Source organism: Uloborus diversus, chromosome 7 (assembly GCF_026930045.1).
Source record: "Uloborus diversus isolate 005 chromosome 7, Udiv.v.3.1, whole genome shotgun sequence".
Taxonomy (NCBI): Eukaryota; Metazoa; Arthropoda; class Arachnida; order Araneae; family Uloboridae; genus Uloborus; species Uloborus diversus.
The window spans coordinates 93804577-93823202 of record NC_072737.1 but is presented as its reverse complement, the minus strand read 5'-3'; the positions used below and the strand labels follow the sequence as shown (position 1 = coordinate 93823202).

The following is an 18626-nucleotide window of genomic DNA, read 5'->3' as shown; positions in this document are numbered from 1 at the left end:
AACACAAACAGCCATTAAATTAACTGAATGCAAATACACATACAAATCCTATAATTCTTCCAGTAAGTTGTTTTGTAGCAGATTTAAAGAAACGTTTTATAAATTAAAACTGAATGGAAATTTCAAGGCAATTTTCCTTTACTTTTTCAGAACGTAAACCTCACACTTTGCTCTTAGAGTTGAATTCAATTCAATCAAACAGTAGCAATATTATAAGAAAATTCAGTTTCATTTTAGGTTTTTTTTAAAAAAGCTTCCATTTAAACAAAATGCTTCAATTAGTTAATTTTATATCATTATACGACATATCATCAATGTTGTGGCTAATATAAGTATGAATTGATGAATGCACCCACGTTAGGGAACTTCTAAAATGATATTAAATGAAATAAGTGAAATGGTGTGAATCAATCACCAGAATTTTAATTATTATTTAAAAACTTATGTTAATGAAATAGCACATAATATGAATGAATAATGTAAACAACATTGATAAGTATTTTAATGACCTTCTACTCTTCTTCAAACTGGCAGAATCATTGGTCTTTCCTTTGCAACAATAGGAATGAAATTAATAAAGCACTTTTTGCACAGCTTTTAGTAAAAACATTATTCGTCATTTTTTGTAGAAGAAAAATGTGGCAAATATACATTTGGCAAACTCATTTCTCTAAAATTCTATGACATTTTTCACCCACAACTCCAAGCATATCATATACTGTTACTTTTGTATATACAGGTATTACAAGTGGTTAAAAAATAAGTTTCTCTGTTTGGAGCTGTCTGTAGCTTAAAGAATAATCCAAATTAAACAAAAATTGGTACACTTACTAACCAGGAAGGGGAAGGAGACTGGCAAAGTTAAAAAAAAGTTACCACACTCACCGACAGGTGGAGCTTTTGAACGTATCAATAATAATATGAGAAAGAATTAAAACGTTAAACCCTATGTCATACCTAATTTGTTAAAAAATGCTAGATAAACTACACTCCCACTTGACGATATCAATCAAGTTCAGGTTCCTCGTGTCCAGTAGGACACGATCGAGGCAGTGCGGGATGTGCTCAACTCCAGGGCCCGGCTGACTCAAAGGGAGGTCCTAGGTCAGGGCTGCGCCATCTCTATGTGCAAGGTCGTGCAGGGCCTGTCGCCGCCAGAGTCAAATAGGCGCCGAGCTCTAACGATCAAAAATGTTTCAAATAGGGGAATAAATCTTCAACCGAAAAAATAAAATTAAACTTTTAGTTTTTGAATGGTAGAGGTGAAATTCTACTGCTCATTGAAACAAGCAATCTGTCATGCTTGAGAATTAAATCCTGGGGGTTCTGCCTTCGGCTGACCACCAAACTGGAACATCTGGCTTGCGCCCCAGAGCACTTGGTCAGGAAAACTGAAATGGGCACAAGTAGGCCTTGGTCTGCATGGGCTGTTGTGCCATTCTTTTTTTTTTTTAATGTTCAGGGTTGCAAAAATTTTTATGAAAGTCTAAAACTTTCGTTTTGAGGACTTAAATTTTGAAACATTGGGAGGGACGCTTAATCGAACAGAAACTCCATAAGTCCTATTACTTTCTCTAATGGTCAATAATCACATTTTTAAAGCATCAATTTCGGAAAATATTGTAGTTATTCCAGGAACTTTTTCTCCCCCCCCCCTGCATCTCCATTGATCCTATTAAATTGCTTGTTTAGGGCTGATGAAGAATTGAAGCTTAGTTTATAAAGAAAACAAAACACCATTAAGTGTCCTCCCCCCCTTTCCTAAACTAAATTCTGGTTTCGTCACTGATTTGTAACCCTTAGCCGATAATGTCAACCAGTTTATGTAGTATAGAATGTCTTCAGCATGTAAAAGTTGCACATAAGTATAAATTTGCTTTCAATGCTAATTAAAAAATAAAAAAACTTATGTTTCAATCAATGTATTTAAGTGTAGATATTAACAAAGCACAAAATGTTCACACAGGTTTTTTAAAGTAAATTAAATGCCTAAGGTATTTTGCCCGCATTATATTTGTCTACAAAACCTCACTCCAGGTGTTAACCACATTTCCCCCCGAACACCAATGCTTAGCACGGCCCTGCTTTAGGCTCACAAGAATTTGGAGGCCCCCTGAAAAACTCTATAGCGGAACACAGTGGTTGATTTACATGCTATGGCTGGTCGGAATGCATTTTTTGGTGTCATTTGTGTCAATTCTAGAACTATGTAAATCACTTATCATGTACTCCATTATGAGTCCCCCCTTGAGGCCACTCATAATTGTGACATGGTAAAGTTGCTACTGGCAATATGAATAAAAATTCTCTCTTAAGGAAGCTTTTTTCCAATTGACAAGTCATTATTTATTATTATTTTAAAAATGCATGTATTTTTCGTAGTTTTAATGCTATGCAAAATTCTTTTAAGTAATTTGAGGCTCCTTAAGAAGATAGGGTCCCAGGCTCAGGCCTAGTCGGCCTGCGCGATAATCAGGTCTTGCTCAACTTTGGAATATAAAGCATCAGGAGCGATGTTTTGCATATGATATGTTATCTTTTAGGTCAGTGGTGCCCAATCTACAGCCCGTGGGTCTGATCCGGTTCACAAAGTTGATCCATGAGTCCCATTGTTTTGTTGAATTACAAAGCGAAAAGCACGATTAGTGACAATGTCATAAATCTGGAGCTTGAATGGGAGAAATTGTGTCTCTAAAAAACTGCATTTAATAAAATAACACCAAGTAATGATAAAAGCAATTATTGGTTAGTGATTTTCTTTCCTTTTCCATAATTTACCATGATATTTAAGAAAAGAATGAAATATTTTGAAAATGTATACATGTTCTGGCCCACAAGAGTGATTTTAATATGAGGTGTGACCCTCGGAGAGAAAAAGGTAGGGTATCACTGTTTTAAGTGATTGAGGTTTCCGACACCTCAATGGGACACATTAGATCTAAGTATCCCCAAAGCCAAAAAACACTTAGCATTAGATAAGGGGATCAAGACAGTAACGTCAGATGAAAATAATGGTTTATTACCCTATCATTATTAAATTCTTCCTATAACAACTCTTGCACTACTCTCCTAGTTTGAGGGGGGGGGGGGGGCTCCACCTTGCATAAAAAGTCTCAGAAAGGCAGTCATTGCTGCAGTTGAGGAACTACAAATGTTTGCAACATTTGCAAGTATTGTAGTGCAGTTACTGAACATGTTACAAATCCTTGTTATCCGCAACTCCTCTAAAGAATAAGGACCTAACAGAGATGATTGCTCCTTGATTATGCTCAAGATTAAAGGTGTTTGAACTGGTAGCACCATCTTATGGAGAATGTAGAGCTACCTGTTGACAATTGTGGGAACTATTTGTTTTTTATTATTCCATTCTTCTCACTCTTTCTTGATTAGCAAGTGTACCAATTTTTGTTTCATTCAGATTATTTCTCCAAGCTGCAGAGAGATCAAAATACAAATACTTATTTTATAGCCGTTCGGTATATGGCGCACAGGATGGCACGCACAGTCATCGCAAAAGGCAAAATGTCTCATAAACTGGCAGTGAATATCTGCAAATAAATATGGCAGTGTGTGGAACCGCATGAATCACTTCAGTTCTACTTGATCCCTAAGATTGTAAAATTTTGCTTAGTCACCTGCATAATGAAATTTTAAAACTTGCATTGAATCCAGATGAAGGTTAAAAGGAGCACAAGTTTTAACACATTATGATAATATGAAGTTGCTGTTTTATGTAAAAGCATGTTGACGAAAATGAGCAAGAATTCATCGAACCTTTAATGTAAAAAATCAGTGGTATTATGACACAATATAAAATAAGGCCTTATCTTAAAAGTATTTATGGTCACATTTATAATAGACATAAACAAAACTGAATAGATATTCATATGCGTCAGTGGAGAAAATCACGCATTTCAGGATAGAACTTAAGACCTATCAGAGCATCAACAATCTCCCACAACAAAGAAACTTGAATAATTTGCTGTTTAATATTTTCTTTTATCATCAAGTAGCAAGAGTTTGAAAATATAATGATATTTTTGAAAATATCCGATATTTTGATATATATTCGATATTTTCAATCAGTACAAACTAAAGTCTAAACAATAGTAAATGTATCCACAAAATCCCCCCCCCCTCTTTAATTTCTTATATTATTTTTACAATATGTAGACTTAAAATTAATGTTTGTTTCATATTTTACATACATATAATATTTCCTTTTACCTTTTTATCACATTTAATGGAGTTGAATTTGCATTCGCTGTTTTTCTCCTGTTAGCTACTTTTACACAGTTACATGATTCAGAAATAAAAAATATGCATTTTTCGGTGCACATTCATAATACATTTTCTTTTTTTCTGACCAACGTTTAATACATATAATTAGACACTTTTAATATGAATTAAAATTATTACATTAATAATAATTTTATAAATATAAAATACAAGTAAAAAAGGAATATTATATTGCTTTGTTACATTAATGATGTATTAGTACATCATAAAAATATAGTACATAACTTTTTGGTTATTTTTAATAACAAATAAACATTATTACTATGATTAATATAATTTTTATATTGAAAATGCCCTAGTTGAAAAGATAAATATAAAAAATATCATGATATTTTCAAAATAAATATCCGATATATATATCAAGATAAATGTCGGCAAACCCTGTCAAGTAATAAGGTAATTAAAAAAAAAAAAAACTTAATAGAAAGCACAACAAACTATAAATACTTATCTTAAATCTTTCTGCTGATGTTATCTTTTTTCTTTAGTTGTTACTTTTATTCTTCCCTGAAAGATTACTTTTTTAGATGTTAGTTAAAGTGCTGAAATAAGAGAACTATTCATTTTAGTTTTTCTCCCCCTTCTCCCATAAAAACGTATACTAATTTCCCTTTCTTCTGGAATGCAATTTTACAATCCTTATTAAACTATTGGTTAAAGTGCTGAAATAAGAGAACTATTCATTTCAGTTTTTCTCCCCTTCTCCCATAAAAATGTATATTAATTTCCCTTTCTTCTGGAATACAATTTTACGATGCTAGTTAAACAATTTTGACGGGTTCAATAAATAGTCAATCCCAAAAGGCCACAGGAAAATTTGATGTAAATTATTGCTCATTTGCATGAAAATGTACTGCAATCACATAGAAAGAAAGTCATGTTGAAACTGAAAGAAGTGGCAGCTCAATGTACCTTTATCAACGTAGAACTTTGTCTCAAAAAATTTTGATCACTTTTTTTCCTATAGCTCACAAAAGACTGACACTGTTTTGAATACCACAAATAAATATTCCAACAAAAACATAAATACTGAATATGAAAAAGCAATACACTTGAGATCAATTCAAAAGACGTCTAATAGGGGTAGAGCACAATTTTTATCAACTCACTGGGGGGGGGGGGGATTTACTACACTAAAACATATACACACTTGTGCCTTCAATAATTGCCAGCAACTACAGTATTGATTTCAACCAACGTCTACCAATAGATATTTACTTGGCTGTAAAAATAGAAGCAATTTCATCTTCGTGTTGAAAATACAATTTTTTAATCAAGTTACATTTTTTACAATAACACTGTCTTTCATTTCTCCATTTGAAAACATATGTCATCTAAGTTTTTTATGCCTTGGGAAAAAGGCAAGCAGTTCAGCTTTTTTCTCCCCCAATGGAATCTTGCATTAGTTTTAGACTTCTCATTTTTGTTAGGAATGTTTTTTTATTATTATAATAGACTTTATTTAGAATTCCCTATTTTATTCACACAAAAGCTTTTTAAAATGATATCATAGCTTAAAAAAAAGAATAAATAAAATTACAAGCATACTTCAAATAAAAAGAAATAGCATTTATCAAGAAAAGTAAACATGGAACACTTGCGGGATATATCACATGCATGAATTATAAATATAAACTAAGAGTTAATATGTACATAAATCCTTTTCTGACAAAAAGTAACAAAAACATTGACAGTGCTGATATACACAAAAAAACACAGAGATGCATCTGTAGCACTTTTAATGAGAAGTGGTTGCAGAAGTAAACTAAGAGAGTTGCTGTTTGGCGCCAAAATTTGCCACTTTCATGAATTACTTGTTGGATTGGCAGTTCTGCTTATAAACATTTTGCTTATCTGATTGCCACTGTTTTCAATCCTCCCACGACAAGTGTCACGTTGCTTTGTTTACTTCCACTATCACTTCTCGCTGATTGCACTATAATGTGATGATTCAACAAGGTTTGACAATTAAATTCTAAGCAACTAATTGACTCATGAAATACACTGCCAGCTCAGTCAATTTCAGCCGAGGACTGCAGTTTCGAGCTTATTAGCACTCATCAGCCCGGCATAGGAAGTGAATGAGCTGGCGGTGGAAAACCTCTAAAAGAAGCCAAGAGTGCCAAACAAACTGGTAGCTAATATAAAATTAGCACTGAACAGACGAGTGACCGAAGCATGGTTCGGTTCAACTCGAAGATTGAAGGCAAGGCATGGTAATTTCAGTAACTTACTGAAATTAATTGAATCAGTTTAAAGTACCATTTTCTGATATAAAGCAACATAAGACAGTTACTAAAAATCATTCATTGTTTTTAATCGGTACGAAAACTGCCTAAACATGATGTCTGAAAAAATTGCAAATCTATCAATACCTGGCTTGATCGTCGATTCTGGTGTTTGGAAGAAGTTAGAGTGACATAGATAGAAACATACAATGATTCATACACTCGTTTTTTAATATATAAGATCAAGAAGTATACTATTTTCTACACTACATCAGTTTACTTTGAACTGAGAGGGCAATCCCATAAAATAAGGCTTCATAAATTCAAACTGTTCCAGCAAAGCTTAGGTTTTTTTTTCTCTTTTTGTACACAATAATTTGGCTTGAACGGATGTAATACACACACGCTAAATATTCCAACTCAGCTATCAAAACTGGTCAACAAATATGTGTCCGGTATTAATATTTAAATAGGAGCAGCCCAGCCCAACTAGGATTGTATATATTGTGTAGTTTCTTTAATGATCTGCTTGGCATAATGCATACTTATGCATTTTTGAAAGCATCAGTACAGTATATCACATCAGATGACATCTCTCTGTTTTTAGCCAAGTGCAAAATCAAGTACAAAAATAAATAAATTAAATAATTAATTTTTTTAATGTAAAATCAAAACAGATTCCCATTTTGGTGTATATAGAACACATAAACTTGTAAAGTTAAAAATCACAAAATTATATGAATAGATTAAGAGGTGTTTCATGTTTTAGAATGCTACATAAAGTCCTGTTCGCAGAGCAAAAACAATGTAAAATTTTTCTATGTACAAGCACATGTTCATGCAAATAGATTGACGAAGAGCTGGCTTTCAAGATGTGACACCAAACTCAGTTGGTATCCTCTGGCAGTCCCTTCCATCACAGAAAACAAGACAAAACACAAAATCTGATTTAAAATAAATAAATAACACATGAATTGAGCAACTCGAATCATAGAAGGCAGAGGTACATGGCAGTGGACGCGTGGCAGTGTATATGTCAGACTAGGATGGTTTGTAGTGAAGGAAGCTGTCTAAGCTCTGTTCCATCTCCTGCAAAGCAAAAATCAAATCAGAACAGCTCTGTTGTATTAAAAAAGAAAGTTTATGCATGTACATTTTGTATTTCATTGTAGTAACTCTTAATCAGACTTAGATAAAATGAAAGGCTTTCAGCGAACACAAATCCTAACTGGAAAATTTTCTGCAAATAATAATTTTGCCTAAGTCAACCTTAATTTATATTAAACTATAAAAAAGGCGAAAAAAAAAATATTTTTTTGCAGTAACATAGTTCACGCTTACTTTTCATCAACTGAAGAAAACCGCCTTAACCATTATTTTTTGCACAAAATCAACCACATGATCATTATTATTATTTTCATTTTATAGTGAAAAAGTTCACGTAGAGCTGTTAAAAAATGAGCTACCTGGTTTTTACTTAAAAATTTTATGAAGATATTTGATTTTGGAAACAAATTAACAAAAACTACTATTTGTTTTAAATTAAGTATTTCTGCAAAAAATAAATACTGTATTTTCCTGCATATTATCTGTTAAAAAAGTTTAATGAGGTGTGGATTATACGCTGTGGCGGACTGATCAGTGTTTTTTTTTCTCTCTCTCTCTCAAGGTCAACGCACTGAAACTCAATTTACAGCAGGATTCACCAATAGAGACCGTTCTGTAGTCTGTAAAGTTGTTTATTTTACGTAGCTTGAATTTTCCTCTAACGCGATTCAGGCTGTGTAAAATAAAAAACCATACAGTCATAGTAGAAGAAGTTCCCTTTTGCGACCAACATTTACTCCTTTGTCTTTGAGTAATTAGCATACAGAAGAACCTCGGTATAACAACCCCCCACGGGACCAACATCATAAGGTCGTTATAACGAATTGAAAAAATAATTTAAAAAATGAACAAAGAAATGATCTGACAGTGTATACCTAGAGAACTTTTCTAGTATTTATTTGTTCCATTATGGTATTTTTGAAAAAAAAGTCTTTGATTGACGCTTGTTTCAAGTTCATTTGGGAATTTTTCATTATGACTGAGTCCATATCCGTTAGATTTCGAAGGAAATCTTCAGAATTAAATTGTCTTTCAAAATATTGATGCAAGGCATTGATTGCATTGAAGGCTTCTTTTTCATTCACTTCTTCAAAAACTTTGATGATTTCTTCTCCGTCATCGGAATCGCAGATTTCTTCGTTTCCGGTAATACGGGCAATAAAATCGTCCTCATTCAAATTTTCCTCGTAGCACTGTAAATTTTCGTCTACCACAACATACTCATCAAAAGATAATTGATGATCCGGAAATTTGACACTGAGGAGCTGGGTCATTTCATTAGTGTCTGGAGTTTCATTTACAAGAGCACCGGGCGATAAGGGTTCCGGCAACGGTCGGAATTCAGCTAACTGATTTTCCACCTCTTTCTGAAATTCTTCTTTCGTCTTAAAGCCGGCATGACGAAAGCAATGTGCTATTGTGTTTTGTGGAACATCATTCCATGCTGATTTAGCCAGATGAATAGCACCTAGGATATGAATGTTGTACGTCTTCTTGTTATCCATAGCAGCAATTATTCTTCTGACTAACATTTTTCGAGAGTTGGATTTGAAGCAATGTATAACTCCCTGATCTAAGAGTTGAAGTATTGCGGTGACATTAGAAGGGAGAAATTCCAATTTTATGGCTTTTAAATTGCCGATTGCGGGATGAGCAGTGCAGTTGTCAACAGTCAGCAAAATCTTTTTTTTACTTGCAGCCATCTTCCGGTCAAGTTTTTGAATTCATTCTTCGAATAAAGCACTAGTCATCCACGCTTTTTTGTTGTTTTTGTACTCAATAGGTAAAGTTTTCACACCCTTAAAGCACCTTGGCTTTGCCGACTTTCCGATTAATAAAAGAGGCAACTTCTCGGTTCGCGTCATGTTTGCCGCAAGAAGAATTGTTAAACGCTGCTTTGAACGTTTTCCTCCGTGCGCATTTTCTTTACTTTTTAGTACCAGACTTTTATCAGGCAACAGCTTGTAGTAGAGAGCCATTTTATCTGCATTAAATACGTCGTCCGGCTCATATTTTTCTAGTAAAGTTTTCAATTGTTCTTTCCTCCATCCGTTGACTGTTGCAGTATCGATTTCCGCACTCTCATCGCATAGCTTTTTAAAAGAGAGTCCGTGCCCTTCCTTGAACTTTTCAAACCATCCATTTGAAGCTTTGAAATCTATTTCAACATCCATTTTTTCAGGAAAAAACCCTAGCTTTTTCTTTTAAGACATTTCCATTTATTGGAGTATTGCATGACCACATCATTTTGAGCCATTCCACTAAAGCTTTCTCTAAAAGCGGGAATTTTCCCTCTCATGCACGCATTCTGGATTTTGAGACACCTGCATCATTCGCTGCTAAAATTTTATCTGTTTTTGAGGATCGTCAAAAACGTGCTTTTTTGGATACCAAACTGTCTCGCAATTTCAGCTTTTGGACATTTATTCACATCGACCGCGGCCAAAATCTTGCACTTAACATCTATAGAAATTTGATTTCGCTTAGCCATTTTAACGAGTGAATTGTGCAGTAGGAATTTCTCAAACTTGGAAAAGAGAGAAGAGTGACGTACGTCCCCTCTGCAACCCCGCCACACGTCATGTTCCCGGGCATGCAGTCTCCGACCGATTGGGAACGAGAAGAATGTCCGTTCTTACAACTCGTTTCTCGGAAATACCTGCGACTGCTCCTCCTCCCTTCCCTCTGGCCTTTAGTTCTCCCCTTTTCGTCATTCCCCCTTCCTTCCTTTAAGCAAACACAAAGAGAGAAGTTCAGGTTTCTTGAAGTTGCACCACAGTAACAATGTACAACAGCAATAGCCCACTTGCTCATGAATTCTGCGGACTTTTTGGAGGTCGCTCTAACGAAAAATGATATGCTTGGGGGTCATTGTAATGATTCAAAATTAACATTATTCCTATGGTAAAATAATTGGGACTTTTTAAAATGGGCGTCTTAACGAAGGGGTCGTTGTATCGTGGGGTCGTTTATCGAGGTTCTACTGTATTATGATCACGATTTGAAGAAGAAATCATTATTCTTTAGATTAATTTTGCATAAGACTCGGAAGAAACATAAAAAAAAATGTGGAATTAAAAAAAAAAATTCTTCTGGGTTTTTTTCCCTTTTTTAAAAAAAAAATTAATGTTAGTAGTTATAAAAAACATTTCTGCAAATGCCCTTCTCGCGTTCGTCTATATCAGCGTTTCTTAATTTCTTTGATCAATGGAACCTTTTAAATGCTAATTTTTTCACGGAACCCTTAGTTTTTTTTAATAGTTTGCAGTAGCGTAGCCAAGGTTCTGTTTGAGACAGAGCCCAGGTTCTTATCTAAAAGAGACTGTAATGTTAACTATTTGTCATTAAATTGATAATTAAATAGACTTCATTATGGACCATGGTAATTATTGTTAGCTGCTAATTTTCATTTATTATTATAAAACACAAAAACACTCTTATTTTCATTGGCGGCTGGTGCATCAAAAAAGTGGGGGGTCAAAGGAGGTGCGGGGAGGGGGGCAAGTTTAATGAGCAACACTCTTAAAGCTAAATTTTTTCTTCAAATATTTCGCAATTGAATTTTTACATAATTATTAATGAATTGACCTTCTTCCGAAAATTCAAGAAACAGATTCAAAATGTGGAACCAGATGGCCACAGAAGATTCTCTCCTACCCCCAAAATCAAAGTTCCATTTTCATTTATATACGAAATAATAATATGAAAAAAGCTTAACACAAGCACTTATTAAGTCGGTTCTTTCTTTAAACACATGAATAGATCATCACTATCATTTTCCATTTGACCCATAGTTTTGAACTTAGAAAAGTAGAGGGGCAAAGTCTCTTTACTGTTCAAAGTGAGAGGGCAATCCCTTGTCTCCTCGTACAAGCTGCCTAAGCCTATTTGTAAATTCTGAGTATTTTTAAAAGAGATAAATAACCTTAGAATTTATGCAAGAGTTTTACAATTCAAATATTTTCTTAGTTAGGAAAAGAAATATTGATGTGTTTTACCTACAATAGTGTTAATGATTCACTAAAATTTACAAAGAAAAAGTTTTTAAAACTTAAAAACTAAAATGTCTTTTATTTTTACAACAATTTTTAAAGTTATTTTTAAATCAGAGACTTTGATGTCACTGTATGTTATGTTGACTTAAATTGGTCCTTGTTAATATTAAAAATGTGCTTTCAACTGCCATAGATACTGGGAGAGTGGCTAGTATTAATAGTAGAATATTTGAAATTTACTTCAAAAATCGTAATTTTAGGCAATATTTGGTAATGATGCAGGAAAGGGAATTTGGGGTGTCCTTCCATAAGTTTTTCAACACTAAAGTCACTTTTAAACTATCTTTGGCGATAGGGGTCAGTTGCTTCTTCCAGAATTTTTTCCAAATTGAAGTGTTTAAAAGCAGTGTCATTCCCATTGGGTATACTCCATACACGCCGTATACTCTCAAACATTTTTTAGACACATAGTGTATAAAAAATGTCTCAAGCCTCAAAATTTTTCATACAATGACATATTATGTAGTATTTGATCGCATGCACATATTATGCATAACTGATTACTGGGAGTATACCCTCAGAAAAATTGATGGGAACATCACTGTTTAAAAGTCAGAAAGAGGTGCTTTAATGACTGATCTTGGAAAAATTTCGAAGTTGAATCTTAAAGGCACTATTTCAGGCGACAAATAAATTATTCCTATAGTGGCTAACCCTGATGGGTAAAAAAGCACAGATTAGTATAGGAAAGTAAAAGTAAATTTGCTTTTAATTTTGGGAAAGCATTTTTATTGATTTTTTAAGAGACAAATTTGAAAGATGTGGAATGAAAACATATAAGTCTCATGGAACGCCTGAGAGAACTTCGTGGAACCCTGGGGTTCCGGGGAACACAATTTAAGAAACGCTGGTCTATATTATGCAAGACTGCTCTTCATTATATCTCATCTGTTGAAAGACAAGAAAAACGCACCATACCTCTGAACTCACGTCCCTAAACCATACAAGACAAAAAAAAAAAAAAGAACAAGTTAACTCTGTTTGTTTCCAAAAGGTTAGCAAAGAATTACTTTCTAATAAAAATATCTCACACAATGTAGATAATACACTTATGCTTTTAAAAGCTGTAGGTTTTATTCTTCTTATAAGACTTCTGTCAGCAAGCAGTATACAGAGATGAAAACAGCCCGAAGTTAAAACAGAGGAAAAATTGTGAGACTTAAAATTTGAATATACATATATTTTTTACATTATGCGAAATTATATTGATGCTATACTGTCTTTTAAATGTTAATAGATAAATGTTTTTTTTTTTTTTTACTAATAGAAATGCTAACAAATGAATAAATAAAATAAGCTTGCATTTATTTAAGATTTTAACAGATATATCAATTCCATTTACCACTTTCAATGCCCCATACCCCACAAATCAGGTGAAATTAAAATTTTATAATATGACATCTAATGCTATAAAACTTCCATATAATTAAACATTTAATACAAGCTGAATCATTGGACACCATAATTACAAAATGACATTATCAGTGTGGCTAACCTTGGATAAACAATTTGAGGAGCATCTTGAAATTTTGTGGAGCAGCTAGCTGGGTATAATCTATAAAAATCATTAAAAAACTAAACGCAGTCTAAAACTTTTTGAGTTTTGATGGGCATTTTAACCACTAGAATTAAAATGATTGTTTTTAAATTGATCAAGTTTAAACACTATGTCATGATTTGAGAATATATGCATCTTTAATTTCCTACATTTACATGTCTGTCATAAAAAACAGCACAGTATAGTTAAAATAAATTTGAATTTATTAAGATCTTCAAGAGCTATATCTTTGGTAAGCCTGATAAGCATTAAAACTAGATTTGAAGAATGATGTTGGCTTAAATTAACTCGGATGGAATAGGATAAACATTTTTGAATGGGCTTCATAAAAACAATAAGTAAATAAAGTATAAAAAGGGTTGAAAATATTAGTCTACAAAAAGGTATTAATGTCTAAGCAGTAGAATGGCATAGCAGATAAAAATGAGAGAGTGTTACAGAAGCGGATACAATCAAATTTCAAAAGCTACATCTAACGATTGCACCAAGGGGCAGAAAGGAGGAGAGGGGTATTTGCGCCATCGCTAGAAAGTGGCTGTGAAATAGGCGTGGCAAAACAATGAGCGTACAAGTCTTCAGCAAAAAATAAAATACATACAAGAAGGGTTGAAAATAACAGTCTACAAAAAGTTATCAAGTTTTAAGTGATAGGATGGCATAGTAGACAAAAATGCGCGAGTGTTATGCTGGCGCTTTCTACGTCATTCTCGAACCTTTTCCCATCTCCAACCACGAAATTAAGTTCCTTTCTTCTTTCTAAATTAGAAAGAACACGCGAGTCAGCAAAAATCCTGATTGGGGGGGGGGGGGTCGCGATCGATCGCTTGAAAATGCTCGGCGGCCGGGAAATGAAAAAAAGTGCAAAAAGCGGAAAATTGCGGATCCCCGGAAGATTTTCATCCCCGAATATAATGAATCGAAGGTTCAAAGGAGTTCAAGTAAATAATTAGCATAGAGTAACAAACAATCACGAGGTACAGGTTTGAACTTGTCCCCTACTTGAAGTCCAACTATTAAAACTGTTTCACTTGCTTGGAATTTTGGGAGACTTTACTTTGCCATGAAGTCAGAAGAATTAAAAACATGAGAATTTTTAGCTATTTTTTCCCCTTTTGTTGCCCTAGGAGCAAAGCAAGTGTGACACAACAAGGAGTTTACGCAATGAGGGGGTTACTGTATGTGAATTACATGAGTTTCAAACAATATATAGATCCATACTACTCTGAGCAGGTAAACACAGTATCTACAAAAACTAGTATTTGAAGAAACATGTTTTCAATTCAACAGATGACGAAAAGTACAAAAAAAAAAAAAAAACTGCTGTTTACTTTACCAGAGCCATATATAAATATACACACATAAATATATCATCCCCTCAGAGCAATGGTAAGACATCTAATCCCAGAAATAAGAGTAAAATATTCGACCACAGTTGCTCTGAGGGGACGATTTATAGGGCTTGAATTTCAGGTGCAAATGGGAAGCATGCATATCGCATTCATTTTTTACTCTGCCTATTTGTTCACCTTACGTAGGGTTTTAGAACTGTAAGGCAAAAGTTTTAGCTGAAAACATGCAAAATCAATAACAATATTTAAAAAGAAACAATACATATTTATTGCATAAATATATACTGGGTGGCGCGCAAAATTCAGCATTTACCTTTAAGAGATCTTTCTTGTCATGGCGCCGTCGGTGCCTGTAGACACATTGCTGGAGCATAGAATAGAGCTGTTGTAGCTTTTCCACTGGATAGTTCTCGGTGAAACGCACAATTTGCGACACCAAACAGTCTAGAGACATAGGGTCAATGTTGATACTACAAACATCTAGAATAAAAGAGATTCAATTATTTATTCACCAGGATTTAACCATAACAAGTTGAAAATTTTAATGCTAAGCAAATACAGATGAGAACCTTCTGAATTTTTTTAAAAATGCGAATATTAATTTCACGTAAAAGCAGTAATCATGGGAAACATTTGCCTAAATGTAGATTATAAATACAATGCTACCAGATAATCAGTTGTAAGCCTAACAAATTTCTAGCATGCAATTATCAGCAATTTATTTTTTTGTCATCATGATTGCACATGGAAATTCTAACTTGATTATGGGGAAACTGTGAGGGAGGATATCAAAGTAACAGATTATGGGAAATTCTATGACAATCTTCGACTGTCTAACAAAATTTAAAAGTTAATCAACATTTCGAAATTTACTCTGACTCACAGGAAAGCAATGACAAGATTTTAATCTGGAAAACTTTTGATATCAAAATTTAAATAGATTTTGTGAGGCAGTGGGGGGAAAAAGCATCAGAGAATTTGAGATAACTTCCATTTGCTTAATTTTTTTTATTGCAATACATTTTTATTTATCATACGTTTTTTTATATTTATGATTGTCTTCTTGCTTTTGCTGAATTCAGTGAATTGCCTTATTAATATGTCACTTGAAAAGTAGCAAGGAGATTTGTTTTGCAGTTATTTGCACTGTTTAGAGGAAATTTCCACTGCTGATGAGTCCAACCTTACTTAAATATTTTATTCTTTTTCGTACTTCTAATTCTTTTTCATAGCTATTTAAATAAATTATTACCGTTTAATTTAACTGTAGATACACACACACATACAATACATTTGCATACACATTGTATTTTAATAATATGTCTCAAACTACATACAAAACTTCTTGTTTGTTGATGAGGAAAAAAAAACGGCTTGAACAGCAAATTCCTTAAGCAACACATAAGACAACTAAAAAAGGAAATTTTTGCAAAATAACATATAAAGTGCAACTTGTATTTGAGTCTGTGTGAAAATATTTCTCGCTTAATTTTTTTTTCTGCTAAAAAATTTTCTCTAAGTGATTTGAACCACTTACATTTTGGAAAGAATACTAGCTAAAACTTTTCCAAACCCTGGTTTAAGGTACCACACACCCTAGCATCAATGGCCAAACACTGCCCGTACAATAACTATGTAGCCATTTCAAATTTTTAAAGCATAGAACAGGAAACAGCTCTTTTTTTCCTGCCACTAGTTCTACTTAAATGAAACTGTTTTTTACGCTCTCGTCTTGGGAAATGTGTATATCCTGTGCTTATCGAAAAAGGAAATGTCTTGTTGTTATTCTAATAAACGTTTCATGTTAAAATAATTGTTGTAAGAAATGAATGTTTTTTTCCTCCATTTTTTTGCATTACATTTGATTGTACACTTTGGAAGTTCATAATGAATTTGTAATCATTTTATATATTTATATCAGTGGTGAAATGATAAAATTTTTTATAACAGTTGCAAAAAAGCACCCGGGTACTTGGTCACTGATGCTAGGGTTAACAAAGGGAATTTCAAGGGGGGAAAGTACCTGAGGTGAGGTCGGCACATGATTGATCGTCTGCTGAGGCAGAATCCATCTATAAAGGAGAAAAAAAATACAAATGAAAACAATATTTTTAACAAAAATCATACACACTGACACGTGGGAAAGATATATACAATTAAAAATCATCATACAAATAAAAATATTGAATAATAATAATACAAATATGAAAGCTCAGTTTTGATTTCTGTGCCATGGTCTAGACTGGATTGAACCTACCTGTCTGGTCGAGAAACCACCATTCCAGTTCCTCGAGCAATTCGACTCTTTGGATATATCACAGGAAGATTGACACTTTTTGGGGGAAGTGGGGTGTTCCCCTGGGCCACGATGGGGCTCTGGAGAATGGAGAGCCGGAGAGACCACTGTAGTAGCAGAGGAATCTGTTCCAGAGGCATCCTTTCGATCCTCTACACCTGAGGGCTCTGGTACCTTGCTCTCCTGCTGCACTGGATCTGACGTTTTTACAAACTTGGCTCCTCCAGACTGGAGTTTCATTTTCTTGGGACACCCTGCACACTTGATTTTGCGCCGGATCAGTTTTCGTCTACAACTTCCGAACCAGGGAGACTTCCTCCGACGCCAGATCATGTATCTTGAGGTCCTCTCTGAGAAGAACGGAATAGAATTATTTGTCAATTTTGAAATTTCCTAAAGATTTCCTCCTTGATTTTGTTACATATACAACGTGAAAAACACGTATTCAAAATATGTTTCTTAAAGTATCTAAGAAAGTTTTAGACAAAATGTATTGAAGAACAGTAATCTTCATATAAATAATAGCAGATGAGGAAGTAACCCACGTGTTTCAACAATGAAACTTGTGCCACGGTATGATAATTTGATATGTTTTGGTAATATTTAACATGCAGGGAAATGCTTTATTGTGACAAGGCTGAACTCGATCCAGTGACTTAACTGTTTTACTCAGGGTTGGCAAAAACCCGTTTTTTTTTTTTAAAAAGTCCATGGACCCAGGGTTTTTTGGGTTTTTTTAAATAAAACCCAAAAAAACCCAACTAAAGCTGGGTTTTTAAAAAGAAATGTGGGTTTTTTTGTCTTTTTTTAGGGGAAAGGTGGGGTACTCGTAGCATATTGTAGCATAAGTATATGGACAAAGCACAAAAATTGTCTTGATAAAAAAAGCTGGAAAATTCAGCGTTTTCTGAAGAAAGGTATAAAAGACGACGAAACCCAAGAATGGTGAAGTTTCAGATTTTTTTTGTTTCCATGATTACCAACAGTTAAGGCAAAGTTACTTCTTGAGTGATAAAATCTATTGTTTATTTGTTTTTAATTTCGACATTTTTTTTTTTTTGTATTTTACTTTATTGTATTTCATTTTGATAAGCAAAACTACTGTAAAACCTCAAGTAGTTTAAATCCCTTTTTATTGAATTCCAGCTTAATCAAGACATTTCTTTGAATTTTATGTTGCCTGTTTTTCTATTTCTGTGTACAGAGTAAGAAATATTAAACTTTTTCGTAAGATAATGAAAATACTGTACATCCTATTCCGTTTTCTGTCCGACCATTTGTAAAACCTGTTAATTTCTAAAAAATATACCTAGTTTATATGAGTTTTGTGACGTGTTGGTTTGCAGAAAATAATTCACACGAGAGCCTTTTAGCTAAAGTAGTATCCTTTGTACAATCTGCAAATATTGAGAAAATCTGACGTGACAGGACTTAGTCAAGATAATTTGAGTTCCTTATTGACCAGTTGAAGGAAAAAAGTAAAATATATTTATTTAAAATCTTTGAAGCATTTTTTAATGCCCTTAAGTTAAGAAATACTATTAAAGTTCAAAATTCATTTTTTATGTCCATTGCCTATTGTGAAGAAGAAATAAAAAAGAAGTTTAAATTGTAAAAGTATTTAAATTAATTATTTTTTTTTAAAAAGTTCTCAGAAAATTTTAAAAAACCCAAAAGCGGGCTAATAATGGGTTTTTTTAAATGGGTTTTTTCAAAAAAACCCATTGGGTCCAC

The 18626-nt window shown here is 33.5% G+C and overlaps 1 protein-coding gene across 1 annotated transcript in view; it reads right to left on the bottom strand.

Annotated features, from left to right (window-relative positions):
* Nucleotides 1-7568: 7568 nt before the first annotated feature.
* The window catches only part of LOC129226794 (ATPase family AAA domain-containing protein 2-like), an 81784-nt gene continuing 70726 nt past the window's right edge, over nt 7569-18626 (bottom strand). Inside the window, 4 exon segments of the mRNA XM_054861423.1 lie at nt 7569-7616; nt 14910-15076; nt 16620-16668; nt 16854-17242. Coding sequence (XP_054717398.1) covers nt 7569-7616; nt 14910-15076; nt 16620-16668; nt 16854-17242 — 653 coding nt within the window.